Here is a 23,414-nt window from a genome sequence, read left to right on the forward strand (position 1 = left end):
CAGAAATTTCATCATGTAGTAATACAAAAGGGTTCATATAGTCTAATTTTTAAAGAATGAAGGGGTAGGGGAGTGGGGGGGGGGGGGGTTATTAGAGAGGGGGGCATAACAGAGGATTTACGGTGTCTTTACATAGGCTGCTTACCATTTGTACAAACCACCTGGGTGGAAATTTTGTGCTTGAACATAAAAACTATAAAATTTGACGTGGAGGGAGAACAACTTGCTACAAAGTATATCGAGATCAGCTGAACAGACTAAAAAGAGTTGAAAATTTCCTTCGCATCAACACACAGCCCATATTTTCTGAAGCTTTCCAAATGTGATGGTGCGAACCATTTGATTTTCCAACCGAAATTTCCGGTTTTCCCATGTAGATGCCATTGACTTGTTAACAGTACAACCTGTCATGAGCAGAAAACATGAGTATTCGGGAAAAACCAAAATCATGGCCTCTGAACACAACTTCTTTTATTTGCTCTCCATCAATTTAGTAACAAATAACTTCCTGGTGTCAAAATATATTATTATATTTGAATACAGTATAAAAAATATAATCCAGAATATTCTTGTCTGTTTTAAATAACGAAAACGTATCATACAATATTGAATAAGTTGCTAAAAAATTATTTGCTTTCTTGGGTAAGAGAAGATATTTTGCTTTGTCTTTGCATCTCGGTCGTTTTTACCCAACATAGGGGTCAGAATTTACAGCTATTATTGGAACAAAATGCCTTTCTAATCTCGTTCCACAAGTGTTAAAATTAACGCGAACAACACTCTACATCTGTAGAAAGTTTTAATGGGATTATTTCATATACTGTGAAGTTTGCGGAAGCTTTTAATTATACAAATCTACCTTGAACGCGATGCAGATTCTTGTCAGTAGACATCGACCCAAATGTGGCAGTCGTATCAATTTCAGTTTTCTCCTTGCAAAACGAAAAGCTCGGTTGCAAACTGCGGCAGGGGTATTTTGAATAAATCAAGTTCTAGTTCATGTCGCCCCATATAATTGTCCCTAACTTGGACTTGATTCACTTAGTTCCCTAGTAACCCTGGCTAATCATGAAACTTCAGAGTAATTGTATCGGCGTTCTGCAAAATATTCCTTCCGAGTAGATCGGCTTCGTGTACGGACGGTTTTTTCAACAAACTTCTTCTCTTCTCGGTTAAGATTTGTCATATAAAAATTAATGATTGATGATATATTGTGTTCGGAGAAAATTGCTTGAGGAACGCGCTGGAATTTGACTTTAAAGGAGAAAATGCCCGTTTAGTCAGACCGCAAGTTAACTTGTAATTCAACTGCGCTCTCGTACGGCGTGGCTTAATAAAACACCTTTTCCCTAGTATCACTTAAATTTAAGAAACGCAGCCGGCTGGAAATAAACGAACGTGAAAGATGTTTTCCTTTACATTAGAGAAATCATTGAGAATTGCTTGAAAGTATAAATAAACATTAACATGTATGCAAAACGGGAGTGTTCAGTAAAGCAATAATTTTTTTCCTCAAATTGTAACAATTTGGTATATTGAAAAAACAGCCATCTTCTTGAGGGCAATAAATATTTCTCGGGGCAAAACGTAAATACGAGTCCTTTGAACAATAACCAAACTAAATGTACTTCAAGGTATTAACATGAAACGGTTTGTATGCTAGCCTACTGTATGTCTCCGGCGAACTGAAAATTCTTTGCATTCACCGGCGTTGCGGAATCATAAAATGTAAATCTTTTTCAAGTTTAGTAATGTTGTAGTGGACCCTGACTCCACAGCGGCCTTTGTAAGTCCATAAATCCGCCATTGTAGGTATGCATGGGGGATGGAAACCCGTAGCCCCCCCTCGTTTGCTGGAAAGAGTTCACTTCACTGAGGGAATTCGCGTACTGAGTGTTCACATTGTTCATCATTGTTAAACTTCCATAGCCGTTTGGATTTTGAGCGCTCAACTGTCTCACTCTCTCTTGAATTTCATTCTCCAATGCTTTCTCGACGACTTTGTTTTCCTTTTTCCATTTCATTCGCCGGTTCTGGAACCATATTTTCACTTGTTTTTCTGTAAGTCCAAGAGATTGTGCGATTTCAATTCTCCGCGGCCTGCATAGATACCTATTGTAGTGGAATTCCTTCTCCAGCTCGACTAGCTGCCTTGTGGAGTAGATTGTCCTGTTCTTGTCGTCTTTTTCCTGTGGTGCTCCTTTGGGATAGAAAGAAAAACTCATTGTTTAATCCTACGTAAGCGTAAAATGTGATTCAATCAGGAAGAGCCTCTGCGAACTGTACAATAAACACAGCACTCACACAGGAAATGATCCTCGACATGGTTATTATCTTTAGCCTTTCAAGTTTTTTAAAATCATTTACACCCGTAAGACTCAAGGTCACTATAAAAACCAAACGTCTCCAGCATGACCATAGGTGCATTAGATAAGTACTGCTAAACTTTCATTTACAAGCTCATATTTAATCATTTCAGCCGTGGGAATCTGAAAAGCTTCGATGGCATTCATTGATGGCTGCCGACTGGAAGATGCCTATGGAGCGAAAGGGAGGAATTCGCCAAAACTGAACACAACGCATGTATACTGCTACAAAATAGAAATTATTGCGGTTAACTTCCCCGCTCCGATACTTGTATCTTTAGAAAAAAGCCACTAGTTTAATTTCAGTTTAAACAACCCAATTTAAACATTCCAAACGTGGAAAAATAGCGGGTAGTTTACGTGTGCGTGGCCCGATTTGATACAAGTGGATCGTCAGCACTCTCCAACAAAGAAAAATGTATCAAATCTTTTGATAGATGCAACAACTTTCTAGAGCTGAGTATTACAAATAAGAGGTAGAGATTGAAATTTATGTAGGATAGTGTTACGAGAAAAAGCGCTCCGCAAGAAAAAGAGCAGCGTTTGCTTTTCGTTGGACTGAAATAGCAAGCAAGGATCAGAAGGTGTTCTCTTTACCTTTGAATTGCCGAGTGATGCTTACAATTTACAAGATTCTTAAAAATAGTAAAGAGGTTCTTATATTTACAAGTATCCCGTTCTAAGATCTTGCTCTTTGGATAATTTTAATAACATAGACTGATTAACTCAGGCAAATTGTTGTAGATGTTTTTTCTCCAAGGTATCACCGATTTTACCAGCTATGAAAAACAAAAACTATTACGTATTCTAATACACATAAAAGTGAAAAATTCTTGAACTTAAAATTGTCCCATCATTGTAATTTCGATCACTGAAATTCGCGGTTATCGTCCACTCGTACTAGAAGAAAGCCACGCACGCTCCATTTCGACCGTGCATCATGAATTCGTCTCTGAATAGGCTGCGAATAAATTCGTTTGAAAACAAGAAAAAACTAGATGCCGGGTGGTATCAGAATCTCAAGATTTATTCTGTTTTCAACGGTTCTAGAGAAAAGAATAGAGGTCTTGTTCAAGTTAGATAGAACACTGAAATACTTGCGGATTAGAGATATGTACAAACAAGAACAGCAGCTAAACGAAATATACTGTCGCATTAGCGGATCTTGCAACATTCACACAACATCTTTGGAAAGGCTGAGAAGAGAGTATTTTGTGGTTAATTACGACATTTGAGGGAGATTTAGGAAGCTTCACAGCAAGAACCGAGGGATTAACAACACTTTTTTAACATGGCGACTCGATGTACCTTTTTCTCACCGGCGCCAACGAAGTGTGAACGCCTCGCCTTGAAAGAACGAAAAATCGGTTTTAAATGTTAGCATAACAATACAATCTTATTTTACAATTCTTTTCTGCGAGCTTTTTTCAGTAGAAATAAGTGAATTGTTTGCAGTATGATTAAAAAATAGTGCGCTTGGCACCTTCTAAAGCAGAGTCAAACGACCTAACAAAGAAAGTAGCGCCATGTTGGCGGTTGCTTTATACGAACCATTCTTCTCCGTTAATCCACAATAAACGAACTTTGAAGTGACAAAACATCCGCAACTAAATCCAGCCTAGGGCATCGGTCAATATTCGAGAACTATTGGCAGTAGATTATAAGAAATATCGGAAGACGAATATGTTCAACAAGCGAAAGGGGTTTCATTTGCCCCACACCCACTTCTGACTCTCCAAGATGCGTTTTCCGGACAAAAGTGCAAAGAATAAAAACTTTGAAAACTGCTTCGTACCTTTAGAACGAAATTCCTTCATCCAGGGATAAATTTCTTGAACATTTTTCTCCGAAATAGCAGATTCTGGCGAAGAAGGCGCCTCTCTCTGACCTCGCTTGGTTGAGTCGTCCGCGTGAACGTCTGAATCTCTCGTGTTTTTTTGAGGACTTTTCGTTTTTGCCTGGCAACGCAGGGTAGGGTCGTCTTTGTTTAAATCCATTTGTCCACACACACTGTGTGTCGTTTAAATAAATGAATGGATATGTTTTTGATGAAACAATACGAGAATGACAATTTTTTGACCTCTTGAATGGCCCTGAAGCACTCTGGCTTGACAAGAGCCGAAAGGTAATGCCGTATTGATCTGCCACTCTCGACCAAGTAAAGAAAGAATGATGTATGATTTTAGAACACGTGATTGCTTGCGAACCAATCAAGTAGCTCAGGAGAGCTTCAAGATTTCTGTTTTGGTATGTAATGGGATCTACAAAGTGAAGCACTGCTTTCCCGAGTAATTCATCATTCTACGACAAGACGACAAGTCGCTAGAGGAATTTGCAGATACCTAGAACGGAAACATAAATCTTTTAAGATGTCGAAACATTTAACCCGTCGGCGTGAACTACGGAATCCTTCGTTTTGCGTTAACCAAGTGACTTTCACCATTTTCATCCAAATAAGTCCCTCTCCCTTTTTAAAACAACTACCATAATGCACAGAACGTGTACGAATATTGTTTTACAATAACACCGACAATATTGACCCCTTTTGCGATTACGAAATGCTAGTCAACAGCTCTTAATCTTTCTAAGGCTCTGCTTTTAAGCACAAGAGGTTTTATTGCTTGTCAGTAGTAAACATCCAGCGCGGTGTAAGGCAACGGCAAGATAGATTTGAGGAGTGTTATTTTCCAGCTACTTGTTTGTTCTTTATTTTTGCATAGTTTGGTTTGATACTTCATCCATCAAAAATGGGTGTTGTGTCAAGCCTGTGCCCTTCTTGCCGCTAGCTCTGCTAATTTCATTATATGCTCTTCCTGTGAAGTAAACTCAGTCGATATTGTAAGCAGGAATTTGTTTCGTTCCATGTACCAAGATTTAGAAGAAAAAAAACCACTTAATCCTAAATCAAAACCTCTTCATTTTTTTCTGTATCAAGTCAACCTTTTTCTTCGGCATAATGCCCTAAAGTATTAAGTCGTCTCGCAACCTTCTTTATTTGGTCTTGAAACTTTCTTTAATTTTTGTCTGCAAAAACCAAACTTTCTTGAACTTTCAATCTAAAATTACCACAACAGCGGACGATCAAGCTTCGGGGCTTGAAATTGTATTAATTTTCTTAATCCTCGAGGACATCTATGACATCCTCGACCTGTCACTTATTTCCCGCTGGTAAGATATGTTATCGGTATTTAACCCGGATTTTCACTGGCTTTACAGTTATATTTTTAAACCCAAAATCTTTTTAAAAACAAGATTTAATTAAACAATACATCCGATTACTTGGTCCTCGATTTGTTCAAACTTGAACTTTGCCTTTGAGATTTAAATTTGCCAGGAAGAATAGGGACTAGACATTTTGACTCCACTTGACTATAGCCGCCTTTAATCACAATAACATAACGCGTAACACTGCGGAAGTGAATAGTCATCAAAAACTGATATTCCACTGGCGCGATGATTTTCTTCATTTTGATGTCTTCGCGAGAATGTTCACAATTTAATTTCGGGTAAAAAACTCACATGAGTTCCTTTGCATGCAGTCCACAAAAGCGAAAACTTATCCTTGAACAAAGAGGTTAACAAGATGGCGTAGTTGCGTCTGTTGTTAATTGGTTTAAGGGAATAGTGAGAAACAATATTCAATTAAAAGTAGTAATTTTCTCGCCTTTGAAAAGAGTTGTGAAAAAACAAAAGACCTTCAATTCTGAGAACTTCACTGTAATGCTCGAAATAATATTTTACTGATATGTAACACGCATAGAATATATCTCATCGAAATCTTGAAGAATACAAAGGTCGGGACCGCGGAAAGGTACTGTTTTTCCTGCTAGCAGGAAAAGAAGCTTCTGCTAGCAGGGAAAGTACTGTTCGAAGTCGAAAGCTTGCGTTTTAAACTTTACAGTCAGTCTATTTTGAGTTGATAAGACCAAAGCGTTTGCTCGCTGTTTTGCGCGATAGAAATTCCAACGCTAAAGTTAGTGTTTAAGGCCAGCTTCTTGCGCTTGTAGCCTCCCACGCAGACGTTCTTAGGGGTTCGTCACGCGTTCCTCTTGATAGTTTCTATTTACGTCCCACCAGAAATCTGATTAATCCCGTAAAATTTCACGGCTTATTCAATGAGTTACGCATTGACAACCTTTTCCCTCTCGGTGATCGGAATTTTCAGTCACATGCAATGATGTGGTTTCAGTCCCTCGCCAGTCCCCCACCAGCCTTAACTATCAGGGGAGGCCTAAGTACCATATTAGTTCTTCCTTAGGGGAGGGGACCAACAGGATGAGTGGAAGTGGGGAGGGGGGGGGGTGGAGAGAGAAAGTCGTCTTTCATACTTCGATGTTGTTTGTATCAGTAAACTGGAAAATGCAGCCATCTCAGTTGTTTTACATGTAACATGGCGGTTGACTAACTGAATATCGTCGGCTCCTTGTGAATTTTGGCTCCTTTTTTGATGAAACTAAGGGAGTAAACAAGAAAGCGGAATGGTATCGAATGGTGATAGTATCACGTAGCCTTGTTTCGTTTTTCTTTCTACACTCTTTTTTTTAAATTTGAAGATATTTAATAAGACTGTCGAGGCTGAAATATGCGAAATTTTAAGAATATTTTAATGAGAGGCTGAGAGTTTGGAAAGGACTAAGACAACTGGTCATTAAAACCCCAATCAGCTCCTGCCCCAATACATTCTAAAGCAGAAATGCCCTGAGCTATAATATTTAATTAAGAATAATTTAAGAATATTTTCAGCCCAAAATCGACAGAAAAATAAGAATATTCAGCCTGGGCCGGAAAAACATTCTTGTACAATAAAGAGTGTACTCTTCCATCTTTTCTGATTGAGGCGAGAAATTGTGTTTCGATGAAAAACCTCCCGCCTTTAGGCGGTCAGCATTAGATCCCATCGGCCGTAGCCCCTTTCTCCCCTCATGAAATTTACACAAGGTAGAACTGTTTTCTGCTTTTATATCACACTTAGATGATGTTTCGATTCAAGCTGGAAATCAAATGTTCATGAAAGGGCAAGTCTCTTTAATTTGAAGGGAAAAAAAAATTGATACAAAAGACAGTAGAATTCGAACCCGGCCACGACCCAGGTGGTCCAGTATACTACGCTAACCACTCGACCATTGAGGATTTGCTGGATGGAGGTGAAATAATTTTAAAAACATACAGCATCAACCCCAACCCCCAAAAAAGAACCTAACCAGTTTCGAAACAGTGCTTTAAGTCTAATCAGGCAGTACTTAGCCCTAATCAGTAAAGGCAGTGCTTAAACCTAATTAGTAAAGGGAAAACTACGTTGTGTAAATTTTATGAGGTGTCCGAAGGGGCTACGGTGGATGGGATCTAATGATAACCCCTTTAAGCCCGGCTAGAGTGGCAAGAAGCCTCCAAAAAGTTCTTGTTCCAATCATCTATCTAGTTCCTATCGTTCATAATTCGTCTGATTCTTATTGCTCTCCCGCTATGTTTGCACCTAAAACAAAACCGTGGAGTGTTTATTTAAAAGTAAGGAAAGGGGATTTACGTTAACTTTACCATAAGTACGATTTCGAACATTTTCGGTATTAAAATGTGTGTGTGTTTTACCCCATCCCTGAAAAAGAAAAAATTCAACTGATGTAAAATAACTCATACTTAAAGGCGCGTACAACAGTGTGGATAATAGGGACTTTAAGATCCAACGACGCGATGGCAACGAGAACGTCGCTTTAAAAGTGAATTTGCGTTTTTTTTTTCAGTCTTTATAGCGATTATTCCTACCCTCTTACTTTGTCAAATGTAGGCGAACCCTCCTGAAGCTGAATTTCAAGGGACCATATCCAAGCTCAGAAAGAGAGAAAAAATTTCGTCGCTGCTTGTTTACGTCCTCCATAAAACGCGAAATAAGGCATTTTCACGTCGTAGTCGTGCCAAAACGAAATTTCTCCTGGCTTCGCCCAGACACTAAGATAAGGGAGAAGGGGCGGGGGAGGGGCCGTCTCAAAAAAAATTTTTTCGGCCCTTCGGGACTCAGTTTGGTCTAAAATTAAGGGGGAGGCGCCCCCCGGGCCCCTCACCTGGATCCGCCACTATTTCCCTCCCGCGAATCTTCCCTAATGTACAGGAGCGAGGTTAGACGGCGGTATTCAGTGATTTTGTTACCCCAGCGTCTCATGTCCCCGAAGTTTAAAAATTGTTAAAGACGCAAAGTAATCAATGGCATGCATGCTAGACTGCAAAACAGCCCATAACTCCTGACGCTTCGCGCCTAGAAAAACCGATTTTGAAAAAAAAAAACTGTCTCGTGTTATGCAGTGTACTCTAAAGCTAACATGTCCAGATTCCGTTTCTATCTGAAAAGTGTCCTCTGTTAGTTAAGGACACTAAGGAGGTTTGCAGGTGTATCGGGGGGAGGGGGGGGGGGGGTGGGAATCCCATACAAAAGTGGCCTTGATGCTCGATTAGGGGTAGAAGATGCCTCTTTTGGTCTCATTTAGGGTATTCAGGACGGAAAACCGATATTTTTGCCCGAAAAGGTATCGGTTAGGTCTGTGCGTAAAAAAATATCCATACAAAACACTAGAGCAAGTGCTGTATGGATATTTTTGACAAATCGAGTAGCGACGATCGCTATTGATGAAGAGACGATCTTACGGAGATGAAAGCGACGATCGCAATGCCATTCCGATCAAATTTGACAACGTTATTTTTGCGATGACTGCAAAGAAATGTGCCAAAAAGTGTGCTCAGGTTCAGAGGGTTTGTTTTGCTTATTAACCCTTTTTAAAGCCCTAAGAGTGATCAGCTTGAAATTTCTCCTTATAATATCAATGCTTAGAAAACAGAGTGGTCATGAGAATTGAGCACATGATCAGGGAAGATAAGTCTAATTGATATTCCAACCTGCTTCCCACTACTTCTATGAAAAAAGTACGAATACGGTCAAGGAAAGTGTTTTTTTTTTTTTGCGTTCAAAAATCACTAATTTTCGTCCGCCATTAAAACGCCATGTTTCTGCGGCCTGGTCAGTGTCCGGGGTTATAGTCAGGTCTCTTGGTGCAAAATATAGGCCGGATCGTTACAGACGTGACAAAAGTGTCAAATTTGGCACAGAGCTTCCTTAGCACCTGCCGATTAATACTGGAGGGGGTGCCCGTTACAAATGGTCCTAATTACAGATAAAAGGGGGGTTAACTTTCACCTATAATAGCAGATTGGGTTCCCTGTGGTGAGTACTCTTCTTGTTTGATTTGGCTAAAAAACATTTGTTTCAAATTTTTAAGTTTATAATTTGGTAATGTTTAGTTGTTGTTACACTATTCAAAATAGTTTTACATGTATATAATATTGACTAGTGCCCAGTCTCCACACGGTAAGTGCGGCCATGTTCACTCTGCTGCTCAGGTCAGTGTCACTGCTAAGACTTGCCACTGATAATATCATTACATATCAATTTAAACAGATCACAAAGCCAGCTTTCAAAGATGTCATTAACATAAACCCAAATGCATCACATCCTAAACGACAGAATCGTTAAATTTTGACATGCCACATGAACAACTTCATGAACCGTAACTGACAACCCGCCCACTTTGTAATTGTGCAGCTAAGATCAGATTACAACTTGCTTCATTGGTAACCTTGTCCTTGAGATCGAGATAATGATTAAAACATGTCAACCTCGTCCTCAGGGGGAAAAGGAGGAGCAAGGGTGGTACAGTTGGTTAGTGCGCAACCTTCGGTGCGCGAGGTCCCGAGTTCGATCCCCTGTGTCAACACATCCTTATTTTAACTTCTCTCCTTTCTGTGTAGCTTTGACTAGCTTTAAATACCATTAAAACAGAGCATTAATGGAGAGAGGGGGTAAAAGGAGCGCGCCGTCGACCTCAAGTTTATCAGTTATTATTACTTTCACGAGTTATTGCCGTAAAATGTGGTCACTTTACCTTTTTCTGCCTTTTTAGTAAGTCCTGGGGATGAGGTTGTAAAACATGCCTCTCCAGGAATTTTTAACACTCTTTATTTTTACACATTGCATTTAAAAAGAAGTGTATGAGGTCCCTGCATGCCTAGACACCTGTAAGGAGCTCATTCACTTCAGAGCCCTTGCACCAGAGTGTTAATGGTAGGTCTATAGGATCTTTCAAAAAAAAAGGATGGTTGTCGCGTGCGTTACAATTTACAAACAAACTAACTTCAGAAGAGCTGAAAGTTACAGGAACGAAGCCTCTTTTTGCCAACCAATGATGCATCATTTATAAAAATGAATGTAATTTGTTTGATGCAATTAGGCGAAGGCCGTGGTTACGAAATCTTACAATCATGAATTCCTCAAGAGCAATTCAGTTACCAACGTTTCACTTAATAATGCTGTGGAAAATTAGAGAAAATACCAAAAACAGCGAGGGTCAACAATAATTATGGCCTGTCCCCTTGTAATAATGGAGTGGTCATGATAAAGAAGCCCATCAGCCCCAACTTTGACCACTCAAACAAATTTCTGACAGATTGTATACCGCAAAACTTTGCATTCACTTATGCCTATGTTGCCACACCAGGAGCCTAGAAATGGGCTCCTGGTAACACCTTGTTTTTATTGCTGAATATCAATCTAAATAGCTTTACGAAATATTTTGTTAGTAGGGGTGTTTTGAACATGATTGAAATTTAGAGATGGTGACAAAAACGAACACAAAGTCAAAAAACGAGACGCATGAAACAACCGCAATCTAATATTCGTGTTACACCGATATAATGGCTCCTTTGGCTGCTATGCTGACGTTTTTGAAGATGGAAGTAGTATCACAGCTAGTCCCGGGTTAGGTATACCGTTTATTACCAGTTTCACGGTTCCTGAGACTTAGGGCCTGTTAACATAAAGGTGGGGGACCCCAGGTAGGTGAGGTAACCTGCTTAGGTGGGGTAAAAAATACGTAACCCTCCTTTACATGCAATCTTACAACCCCGCCATCCTAGCTAAACACGTAAACAGGAAAAATGCTGGCAAACCACGTCTACGCTCACTTGCTGCTCTTGCTGCAACCTTCAGTGTTGTGGCTTTCTATTGTTACCTTTAATAATTATGTGAAGCCACCCAGCGCCAAAGTGAATTTTGTGCGAATTTGATGTATCACGAATCCGACCCCGACTAGCCTGAGTTAACTCACCTTGAAACGTTGACATGGCAAAATTTGACCTCAGCTAAGAGGGTTACCTGGTGTGGCAGACCGGGCTACCCACCTTGAAGGGTCACCCAACCTATCATGTAAACGTGATCAAATTAAAATTAGAGATTATATGGACAGGCGGGTTACCCCACCTAAGTTGGTTACCATGCCTACCTGGGGTCCGCCTCCTCCTTGTAAAGAGGCCCTAAAAGTTAGCTCGGCGCCCTTTCTATAGTTTCAGCAGTTAAACCATTCACCATTTATCATTTGAGTCAATCTTGTGCCACTTGAGTCTCACTTTTAAGACTTGATAAGCTGTTATTATTTTTGGACATGAGTGGTTCAGTGCCAAATTTAGAGGCTTTATGATAAACTGTGCTGTTTTTTTGAAGCTTGGGCTAACTTGTTTCTTTTTTTCATTTAAGAGACCAGATTCTTTTTTGTTTGTTTTTCCTTTGTAAAGCTTAGACAAACTGTGGGAATTGTAAATGATATGACTCGTGCCACGGTGTTTGCTTCTCTGTCAAAACATGCACGTGGGTCCAGCAGATAAAGAGAGACTGAAAGGCATCCAGGCCTATGTTAAGCTGAAAAATTAATAACCTCCTTACGAAAGAACTATTTTGGGTTCTGTCATTTCGTTATTTGCTCTTCATGAATAGCTGTCATTAATCCCTGATAATATGTGATACAACAGACTGTTTCACAATTTCTTTTTTTTCTGAAATTTTGTGTGTGAATCGCTATACCATACGCTTTCTTTAGCTTAAAGTGACATGTAATTACAAGTAATACTTGATAAATAAGGCTTAAGCCACACAATAAGGCCTCCTCTAATTGAAATACATTAGAAAAGGAGAAGAGAACCCCAGAAGCTGAGTACTTGCAAGTTATGAAGCAAAGACGAGGCCATCTTAGAAATGACTTATGAAAATGTGGGCGGACTGTGGACTTGCTTTAAGGGCACAGTAATAATCAACTTAATTATACAATCAATAAGCTAATAATGGATGGAAATGCCAGATGTTCGAGTGAAATTGTTGTTTACAACATGAGAAGAGCATTCTGAGCGATTTAAGGTATTACATAACAATTTTCAATCAAAACACCACAGGGACCCCAGGAGGTGAAATTTACAATAATTAAATCCTGTTTAGTAGGCTTCAGCGACATATTTGCATCGGGCACCCCCTCTAATATTCATGGTACTGCAATAAGCTACCGCTGTGCAAAGTTTGGTGCTTTTGTCAACTCTGTAACGATCTTGACTTTAAGAGACCTGACTATTAGTGTTTACCAAGAATACAAGACAATGACTTTGTGACGTCATTTTCTTTACTCAGCACATGCTGCATGGCTAATTTCTTGAACCCCGCTCAACAAATAATATTTGTTTAATTAAATATATATGGTTTGTATTTTTCTTTTGTTTACTTCTTCATCGCTTGCCGTAAGGATCAGTTTGCCGTTTCATATTTTTCAACAAATAATGTTCGGTTTGTCCCACTTAGATGCGTTCTTGTCTTGGAAAACTCTTTCGATCTTACTACATTGTGCTCTGTATGTGTGCAACAAATAGAGCCTAAAACACGCCAAAATTGGTCTCCATATTTTTTAAAGTGCTACTATGATCAAATCCTTAAATGCCCTTTTTTTCGCCAGATTGGTAGTTAAGTACTTAAAGTACAGAGTGTGCAAATTATAGCTTTGTACGGTTAAGGAAAGGGATATTTTTTTACGCCCAAAAACCGTTAATTTTCGTCCGCTACTAAAACGCCATCCCCATGGCTAATTTCTTGAACCCTGCTCAACAAACATGCGTTCTTGCCTTACAAAAACTCTTTCGATCTTACTACATTGTGCTCTGTATGTGTGCAACAACCACTTAAAAACAGCAGTAAGACCACAGCAACAAACCAATGAGTGAAACCGGATCTCTTAGTTGTAGACCTGGATCAGTACAAATAGTTTGTACAGTCAAACGCGGCTTTACGGAGACCTCCTTACAGTACCTACACCTTCCTTTGTCCCTGGGGAAAGAAAGCCTTTACATTTTCTCTAAATTTAACCCGCGTTAAAATACGGACACCCCCGTATTAACGGAGTTTGACTAGGTCAGAGCTTAAATCAGAGTGCGGAGGTTATTTTTCAGTAAAGGTTCTCTGTTTGTTACGCCATACTGGTGAGCTACAATAATAGCGAAACAGCTTTTTATGGCTACAATCTCGCTCCGTTTTGGGTTTTCGGTGTCTTGCTAATGTCTTGCAAAGTTAATTTTCACGTAGCACGATCAGCATTGCAATATTCCACTTGCAGAATTTAATATGTCTGCAAGATATATAAACGGCAAAGTGATCTTGTCGGCAAAGCGATGAAGAAGTGAACAAAAAAAAATTGGTAAAAGGGGTGGGGATGCTCGTCGGAAATTTTGAATTAAACCCCTAAAGGCGACCGATCAGGGCGTGGCTCAAGCTTTTTTTTTACCCCTAAAAGAGACCATTTTAAAACACAGACAATATACGTATTTTCATATTTTTTTCGCATGCAACCCTAAAGGAGACCTTCACGGCCATGGGCTCCTGTCACGGCTAAATATGATGGCGTTTTGCCCAGAACACCCTAAGTGAGACCAAAATCCCAAATTTACACCCCCAAAGCGAGACGACGAGCATCTCCACCCCCCCGGGCTCCGTAATAACAAAAACTTTATTCATAGAGGTTTGTTTAGCGGATTGCTTAAGTGACAAAAAACAACATGACGGCTTCATTTATAAACAGGAAATTTGGTTAATGTGTGACTGTTTGCATAGACGTGTCAAGTCGTTTTCTTTCACAACAAACCACAAAGCTATGGGTGAAAATTTCAAATTTTCGATTATTTTTATCGTATTTTTTCTTTTAAAAGGTCTCCGTGAAGTATTACACCGTGAAAGTGGGTTTCACAGGGACGATTGTGTCCGACGCCAGTGAAGAGCCTAGGATTAGTAAGTACTTTTCCACTAACTTAGAAGGGATAGGCTTTCAAGATCTTTAAATAGAGACCATTTAGAAACGAAATAATTTAGAACAGAAACAAGAAAAGCATATCTTATCTATCAAAATCAAAACACGTGCGAATTTAGGAAAGTTACCAGGTATCGATGCTTCCTTAGATATACTAGTGAAATTTCAATCATTTAAAATGAAACAACCAGACCCACTGACATGCACTGAGGCTAAAAATCATTTCTGACATGATCTGCCGCGAATCGCGACGAAAAAACTTGCACTCTGTCAATAGCTTTTGAAAAGTGATAAAGCTTTTTTAGCAGCAGAAACAGTCGGTGTTTTCGTCACAATGCAGCTCTTTGGCAAAGCCGCAAAGTTCGCTTTGAATACTGAGTTATCGCCATTTAGGTTTGTTATTACGAAAAGCATCTCGTTAGCACAAGACATTTCAAATGACTGTCTCGTTAGCACTGCTAACAAGGCTCTGACTTGATGACATTTTGCGATAAACAGTTAGAACTTCTTTACCTCTCTTTTGCATACGCTGTGGCTTTTTCTTTACTCTCTTCTTTCTCTTAAACGTCATCCACGGGAACACTGTGCGTGGTTCTTCGTTTTGCTTCCCTTTTAAAGCCGCTTGTTCGTTTTCTCCATAATTGAACGTCTGTGGACATCCGTTTCGGCCACACAAGAGCTTTCCTGATGCGATGCTCTTGCTAGACTGGCTAGAAACTTTCATTGTCTTGCGTCCTGCATCGCCGAGGCCTGCAGTTCCAAGAATACGACAAATTGAGTGTGAGAGCGTCCCAGGATGGCCTTCCATGTTTTAATCGTGCGCAGATTGAAAGGCAAGGAATTTTAAAAGCTGTGATCGTGTGGGGCTCAAGTGACGAATTTAATTCGGGGTCAAACTTTTATTGTCCAAACCGTCGAAAAGCGACAGAGTCAAGATGGGTGTTTAAGATGATAAAGAAAATGATTGACATTGTAACTACTGCGTAACCATTAAGAACCTAATCTGTTTAATGCGTTAATCAGTTGCGCGCGAGCGAGGTAAGCTTTCACGCGCGCGCCTCGAGTTCTTCTTCACCCTTTTAGCGTGTCGCCTTTCCACGCGTGGGGTGATTTTCACGCGCGCTCGCGTTTCGCTCGCTCTACATATCCCTGAGGAAAAATGGGGACTACTCGTAGTCTATCACCCTGTTGACACTTAAGATATTTTCATTTCTGGTTCAACGTGAATTAGAACCTCTTGTACACGCACACAAGTAAAGTAAGAGAGGTCAGAAAAAGTTTCCCTAATTTTACCTACTATCTAAAATGTTTCTTTGTGAATACAGGCTCTTGGTGAATATTAATCGCGCGCGAGGCGTTTTATGCCTTTTGGGAAGATCAAAGATAAAAATGGACTTTTCAGTCCTTGTTTTTCCGGCCTTCTAAAACGTGAGGGAGAAATTCTGAACGTCTCTCCAGTTGCGGGAACTTTCAGCACGATCTCTTTTCACTTGCAAGGGACGTAAGTTTTCCCTACTAGTTTGTAAAAGGTGTTAAAAACATTTGCAGAAACAACATCTTTACCAATTTGACATCATGACAAACAATATCACATTTTATTCCTTGATTTTTTAACATACAATATATTTATTCATGTCCTTTTTCTAAGTTGAATAGTAAAAAGTTATTGCCTAAATTGAAAATCATAAAGAGATAATGAGCTCATTCTCTCTTGGAGTCAATTAACCGAAAATGTTCTCTTAAATTTGTCGCACCTACTTTCTTAAGCTCTTTTTAACTCGTAAGGCTTCTTCACAACTACAAAGTTATTGAATTCCCTTTACAAAATATAATTCAACTGAATCCATCTCAAATCCCCTCAGTCAAAAGGGGGCCTAGAATTAGTCATGATTATAATCCTAGAAACGCTTTAAACCCTGAATACCGGCTACATTTACACAACACTAAATTTGCTTCGCTTGGCTTGGTGACCTCTCTCTTGAAGGAAGCTTGCATTTCTCTTGCTTGTTACCCTTTTTAGTCTCTTCAAAACTTGCATCAGCTCATCTGAAGAACAAAAAAAGATGAAGGTTGGCCACTCCTCTTCGCCTTCACCGTACGTGAAATTTTTCTCTACCAAGTGCATTCCTGCCTGGCTAAATAAAGTCTCTAGAGCAGGAAAAACCGTAGGACAAACAATGCTGAATTGTTTCTCTTGCGCGAAGCTGAACGCAAATAAGAGGAGAAGTTGGATGACGCTAGGTTCTGTGTTTCTGTAATCCTTGGCTACTGCCCCACGCTGGACTTCTATCATTTGACACCCTTCTTTTCCTTGGAAAAGCCTCTTCATGGAAGGTAAACTGCTCGAGGGGTACAATTCAAGATCGAGCTTTCCAAGGGTGTTGTTTCGTTGAACGGCTCGTGCTACCCCAATTAGTTTGTCTTCTTTGTAAGCACCGAACCAAATAGACGTCTTATCGAACGCGTCACAGAGAATCGGTTGGCTTCGTTTGTCTTTGTCGATGTGAAAACCAGTCGGGCTATCGTCACGAAAGACCCAGCCCATCTCGTGAATGTAGACATCGTATAAAAGGCGTTTCGCTGAATTCACAGCTTCATAGTCGTTCAAAATCTTGACGCGAAAATCCATCTTTGACTCTGAACAAGTTGTATTACTTCTAGTATTTAAATCACAGTCGAGATATCAGTTATACTATGTTTTGGTTCTTAATATATATCAGAAAGCCAAGACAATACCGGTTTAACCGGATTCCAGTTTGCTTAAGTACCGCGAACTGTGAACATTCCTGCCAAAGTTTGACATGAGGCACGACGCACGTGCATCCGTGAATTGCTCATTGGTCATGTTCTCGGTGTATTCCATATTTGGGTGTAAGATCACGAGCTTCTTTGCTGAACCTTGTAAGCTATAGATGTCTTGTGACCAACTCCTTGGCAACCGGCAGCATTCCCGCCAGAATGTTCGAGGATGCGATCCTCAAAACGTCAAGGGAGGCTTTTAAGGCATTCAAAATGCGCAAGTTACAGTATGCTTTCGAACAGAAGAGCTCAATAAAGTGTATGGCGGAGTCGAAGTAGTACATTCAGTGAAAAGACTTTTCTTCTTGTATTGTAGTGAAAACAGTTGTTCAAATATTGTACTCCTTAATTATGCTAAACCTGCCTCATGTTCTGATCATTTTAGTTTTGTTTTGAGCTGAAGGCATTTTTAAACTCACGAGTCGGTTAGAACCAATTCAACAACTATTCTTTTCGACTATTCAGACCCTGTAAATCAAGGCGCGATCCCGCGCTTTTACACCTGTCACGTGTTCTGATTTATTTCAAGCTTTGATTGCTTGTCACTAGCATTTTTAAAGATGTATTTTATGTGCCACCCATTTAGGTCCGAAAGGACTAAGATACTAACGATGCGTTCTAATTATTGTTTAGTACACCGTTTAGCTCTAAAAAAAACACTGATGAGCTAGCTGGTTTTCACGTCAAGTTATTTCAGTTGTTAAAATAATAAACCGACCTTTTTTTGGTTTCGTCGACACCTTAGGCTCGTTAGTTTTCATTGCGTGCTCGCTTAAAATCTTGCGTTGATTTATTTAGTTAAACCAAAAAACTAATCGGTATATAGCTTAAACAATTATTAGGACTTAGCATTTGTAGTGTTTTTATTGTTCAAGATGGTTCTCGCTACAGCGGTTTTGTATAAGACTTTTAAATTATATTAAAAATTAATTTTTAAAATAGGAACTCGCTCAGTTTTAGGCTATTTCTAAAAATCAGGACGGCATTTTTAAAATTTTATAATATCCATTAACCTGCTAAAAATCAGAACGGCATTATTACAATGTTATAATATCAATTTACCTGCTAAATTATTTTTTGTTATGATAATCATTTTTTCAGTCTTGGGTGTACTAGACGAACTCGTGACCTCTATCTTAGCAACGTCGAGCCCCTTATAAGAATGTCTGCATAAAATAGAAGATCGACATGTATGGTTCTGATGTTGGTCCTTTGAGGGATATAACAACAATCCTTGTTCTGTTGCTGAGTTGTCTGAACGTTTTCTCACTCAATAAAGAGTACAACTAAAAACTGAAAATTTCTTTTGTAGCGGTGAATCCTAGATGAATCCTAGATATCACAAGAATAGTTACTGAGTGAGTTCTATTTCTAGTATGTTTTATTTGTTTGTAAAACAAGCACATAATTTGCTTTGTATTATATTTTGAAAAATTCAAATGGCATGTGAATCGAGGGGCTTTTTTCAAAATAGAAAATTAAACATTAATGAGTGATAAAGGAATTAAGGTACTACTAGGTAGCTGTCATTTTTATAGCCAGTACATTGTAAGATGACCACAGCCTAGCAAGCATTACCTCAGAAAAGTGCTGCTAATAAGAAGCTTTAATTTCAGTGATCACACTTTAGATTTTTTAATTTCAGTCACCAAACTCAAAAGTAGGAATCATGTCAGTGTGCAGCATAATAAGCAGCACCACAGGAAGGTACTGCTCAGTAGCTTTCGTTTGAATGATCACACTATAGGATTTCATCCACAGACTCAAAAGTTAGACCCACCTTGCACAGCATAATAAACAGTACCACAGGAAAGTACTGCTCAGTAGCTTTCATTTGAATGGTCACACTTTAGGATTTCATCCACAGACTCAAAAGTTAGAACTAGCTTGTACAGCATAACAAACAGTACCACAGGAAAGTACTGCTCAGTAGCTTTCATTTGAATGGTCACACTTTAGGATTTCATCCACAGACTCAAAAGTTAGAACCACCTTGTACAGCATAATAAACAGTACCACAGGAAAGTACTGCTTAGTAGCTTTCATTTGAATGGTCTCACTTTAGGATTTCATCCACAGACTCAAAAGTTAGAACCACCTTGTCAAGCATAATAAACAGTACCACAGGAAAGTACTGCTCAGTAGCTTTCATTTGAGTGGTCTCACTTTAGGATTTCATCCACAGACTCAAAAGTTAGAACCACCTTGTACAGCATAATAAACAGTACCACAGGAAAGTACTGCTCAGTAGCTTTCATTTGAATGGTCTCACTTTAGGATTTCATCCACAGACTCAAAAGTTAGAACCACCTTGTCAAGCATAATAAACAGTACCACAGGAAAGTACTGCTCAGTAGCTTTCATTTGAGTGGTCTCACTTTAGGATTTCATCCACAGACTCAAAAGTTAGAACCACCTTGTAAAGCATTATAAACAGTACCACAGGAAAGTACTGCTCGAGGTAGCTTTCATTTGAATGGTCTCACTTAAGGATTTCATCCACAGACTCAAAAGTTAGAACCACCTTGTACAGCATAATAAACAGTACCACAGGAAAGTACTGCTCAGTAGCTTTCATTTGAATGGTCACACTATAGGATTTCATCCACAGACTCAAAAGTTAGAACCACCTTGTAAAGCATTATAAACAGTACCACAGGAAAGTACTGCTCAGTAGCTTTCATTTGAATGGTCACACTTAAGGATTTCATCCACAGACTCAAAAGTTAGAACCACCTTGTACAGCATAATAAACAGTACCATTGGAAAGTACTGCTTGGCAGCCTTCATTTAAGTGGTTACACCTTAGAATTCCATCCACAGCCACTCAATGGTTAGGACCACCTTGTACATCATAATAAACGAAGAAAACAAACTTAAACAAAAACAAAAACCACAGAAACAAACTGCTGCCCAGCTTTCATTTGAATAGTCACACTTCAGGATTTTATCCACGGATTCAAAAGTTAGAGCCACCTTGTACAGCAAACAAAAACGAGGGAGACTTCTGCCTCGGCCGACTCTTTTGCTTTCGCTTGGAAATGTTCTCAACATTTACTTTCATTTATTGAGTATTTTACTGCAAAGCTTTTTGCTTTCAATTGAAATAATAAACAGCATCATCTTTGGATATCGCTTTCTCTTTTTAATTAGAAAATGAATTGCAGTGTAGGATCTTCGGTTGAGTTAAAAACATGTATACTATTCGAGCTATACGCGAAGACACAATGCACACAAATACTTTTGTTTACTTCTTTCCTTCATAATATAAATTTACGCTTGTGAGTATTTCCGCTGATAGGAAACCGAACTGTGACCGGAAATGCACCTGTTAAGTTTGTTAAAAAGACGTAGAGTACAAAGCGCATGCTCCACATTGTTTTTGTCTTGTTTTTCCGGGATTTTTTGGAACGCCATTCGTTCACCACGCGCGGAAATACCGTTGCTGCAAAGGAAGCCGGCTTCACGGTTAGTGGCGTACCAACCGACAAAATGCATCAAAAAGTTACAACAACAGGGTATCCGCGTTTTTGTTGTTAATACAAAGAAGCCCGAGATAGATTGGTGCGGAATTAAGATTAGGATATGTTAGATTCTTGAATATATTCTTTATTGTGGCGTGGCTTTGGTCAGTCATGTAGTAAATAATCATTATTTGAGAAGGGGGGGCGGGGGGAGCTTATTTCATTTAGAAACGATGATGGTATTAGTTCTCCATATAGAACTAGAATACAAAGTGGGAAAGCTTAAGTACAAGACGTTGAGGGTCATGCAGCCAGGATCAAAAACAAATCCAGTTGTTCAAGAAACCATCCTGGATCGGTCCACACGAAGTTTTACAGTCGAGATTGATTAATACAGTCCAGTATTTATTAGTGAAGAATAATAAGGGGGAGGGGAGGGGGGCTTAAAAGAGACGGGGGGGACTTATTAACTTTTTTATGGTAATTTTGTCAATAGCTTTCAAGTTGATCCCCGCGTGCTTTTTCCGCGTCGATCGTCAAAAGTTTACAAACATTTACCTCTTTTTCTGTAAATTGTTCGTCCAATGCATTTTTCCTAATGGTTTTAATTGGGTATAAAGTAAAACCCGTTTCTAACAAATAACTTACAGTAAGTTAGAAGGTCAACCAACAGTGGAAAGTTATGCACTTGTCATTTGCCTTCCCTGGGCGGGAAATTGGAGACTTTATTATGGGAACTTGCTCTTAAAAGAATGCAACCCTTAGGATGGGGAGGTATAGGGGATTATATTTACCACGGCCCAACACGTGGGGAAAAAGTGGAGTTTTAGTTCATGGCCGTTCCTGCTAAAGCGAGGAGAGAATGTGTATTGCATTTGTAGACGCTTAGAAGGTTAAAGGGTAGATTTATTCAAGTAATTAAAGAGATAGTCGAGTTCTCTTTTGTGTCGAATGTGTAGAGTCATCAGCGGAACATTAAATATAGCAAATTGAAGAGCCGGGCTTAATTCGCTGATAATCAGATGTACTTATTTCATTGGAACAGATTTAGACGCGACTGCAGGGAATTGTTTCTGGTTTTTCAAGTAATAGTGTAACTCTCCAAGTGTTGGTCCGGTTTGCGATGAAACACGTTCTGTCTGCAAGCAACACTGAAATTTTCTTTGGTTACCGTTTGCCGACGAAACTTGCGCAAAATTGAAATTGAAATTTTTTTCCAGAACTGTCAGATTCAAGTCTTGTTGGGTATTTAGCTGTCCTCAATATTTCGGGAAACCTTGTGGAAACTTTGCCAGAAAGAAATCACCCAGAGGTGAGGAAATACCAGTGACTTAGTCGTAAGATGCATATAGCACTTTTCGCGTGCGAACAAACTTTGGGGGATGGGCGGGGGGGGGGGGGGAGGGAATAGGATAAGTAGAAAAAAGGGGTTTTTTAGCTATCCCCGCTTACCTGCGTAGTTATTTATATCAAATTGAATCTTGAGATAAGTTTGAAGTATAAAGTTTCACTTAGTTAATAACGTTACTTAACCGAAAGTTGGTTGATTTTTAATATCACGTTTTAATGTTCCGAGGTCTAAAATGCCGCGAGGCCTTCGTTATTAGAAACGTCATAGAACAACAGGTTAAGATACATTGCGTTTAAATAAATGATGTATGAGCAGACATTAAAGGTCAAGTGAAGTTGGTTGATTTGTAATATCACGTTTTTAATGTTCCGAGGTCTAAAATGCCGCGAGGCCTTCATTATTAGAAACGTCATAGAACAACAGGTTAAGATACATTGCGTTGAAATGAATGATATATTAGCAAACATTAAAGGTCAAGTGAGGACACGGTTACTGGAATCAACTCTGTGTAAATTATTCTGACTGAGCTATAGGTTATAGCTGTTATAGTTACAGACTTGACTGGATAACGGCGAACTCATGCTGAGCGCGCCATGGGACAATTTGCAAGATGTCTTTTTGATTGAGCACTAGGTAATTCATTAAGCTCTAATGAGACAAATTCACGGGACGATTAAGGGCGATGAGTCCGTTTAGCACATTTCCGGCTTCAGTTCAAGCTCCGTTGATTCTGCACAGACATTTTAAATAGCCCAAACTGTTATGCAGCGAGGCTCGCAAGGGGACACATCCACGCTTATTGTTATGATCTAAGTAAATTTGTTTGTTTTAAACTGGACCCATATTCTGGGCACATTTGATGGACGGCTGACTGGAATCACAAAAGGCCGGCTGGGTTTGTTCTTGCGCGGCTTGTATGATGTTTTCCCTTCATCGGCGCCGAGTAGTCTTTTGGTTGAATGCGTTCGAGGATATCAATCATTGTTTGAAAAAAACAGCATACCAGAACAAAACGATCAAGTGGCTTTTGTTTGACACTCATCGAACGCGTGGCTCATTTTATATGACGGGTTTCGAAATTTGCTCAATACACACTTTAGAGAAAACAAGCTACAAAGACTAACTATAAGCTACAAGTTCAGCATAGCGCTGATTTTTGTTCGAAGAAACTGAGTTATTTTCCTACCTTTATTTTTATGCTGAACCGAAGGGCTACAATGTCTTCTCTAGCTCTTCGCAGCACAGCTTTTCCACTCCAGAACTTGACTATCCTGAGGCGGAATTT

General features: G+C 39.4%; 2 protein-coding genes across 3 annotated transcripts; both read right to left on the minus strand.

Annotated features, from left to right (window-relative positions):
- Positions 1-469: 469 nt before the first annotated feature.
- Positions 470-15,393, minus strand: LOC140930360 (uncharacterized). Of its 2 annotated transcripts, none has more exons than XM_073380042.1 (2): positions 15,029-15,393; positions 470-2,200 (listed from the first exon to the last, which is right to left on the minus strand). In XM_073380042.1, the coding sequence occupies exons 1-2, from the start codon at positions 15,321-15,323 to the stop codon at positions 1,746-1,748; spliced, it is 750 nt and encodes a 249-aa protein (XP_073236143.1). In that variant the 5' UTR covers positions 15,324-15,393; the 3' UTR covers positions 470-1,745. The 2 variants fall into 2 exon arrangements, with proteins under 2 accessions (XP_073236143.1, XP_073236144.1); XM_073380043.1 differs by lacking the exon at positions 15,029-15,393 and adding an exon at positions 4,162-4,513.
- A 771-nt stretch (positions 15,394-16,164) lies between these two features.
- Positions 16,165-17,437, minus strand: LOC140929325 (uncharacterized). Its single transcript, XM_073379127.1, has one exon. It carries the CDS (start codon positions 17,142-17,144, stop codon positions 16,449-16,451), a length of 696 nt encoding a protein of 231 aa, XP_073235228.1. The 5' UTR covers positions 17,145-17,437; the 3' UTR covers positions 16,165-16,448.
- Between the last annotated feature and the right edge of the window lie 5,977 nt (positions 17,438-23,414).

This window comes from Porites lutea, chromosome 3 (assembly GCF_958299795.1).
Source record: "Porites lutea chromosome 3, jaPorLute2.1, whole genome shotgun sequence".
Lineage (NCBI taxonomy): Eukaryota > Metazoa > Cnidaria > Anthozoa > Scleractinia > Poritidae > Porites > Porites lutea.

What these genes read in the sequence shown, in the direction of transcription:
- LOC140930360 (XM_073380042.1), bottom strand. Translation starts at nt 15,323, where the DNA reads ATGGAAGGCCATCCTGGGACGCTCTCACACTCAATTTGTCGTATTCTT. An exon ending in ACAGCGTATGCAAAAGAGAG is followed by an intron (nt 2,201 to 15,028) that starts GTAAAGAAGTTC and finishes TCTATCCCAAAG; the next exon opens with GAGCACCACAGGAAAAAGAC.
- LOC140929325 (XM_073379127.1), bottom strand. Translation starts at nt 17,144, where the DNA reads ATGGATTTTCGCGTCAAGATTTTGAACGACTATGAAGCTGTGAATTCA.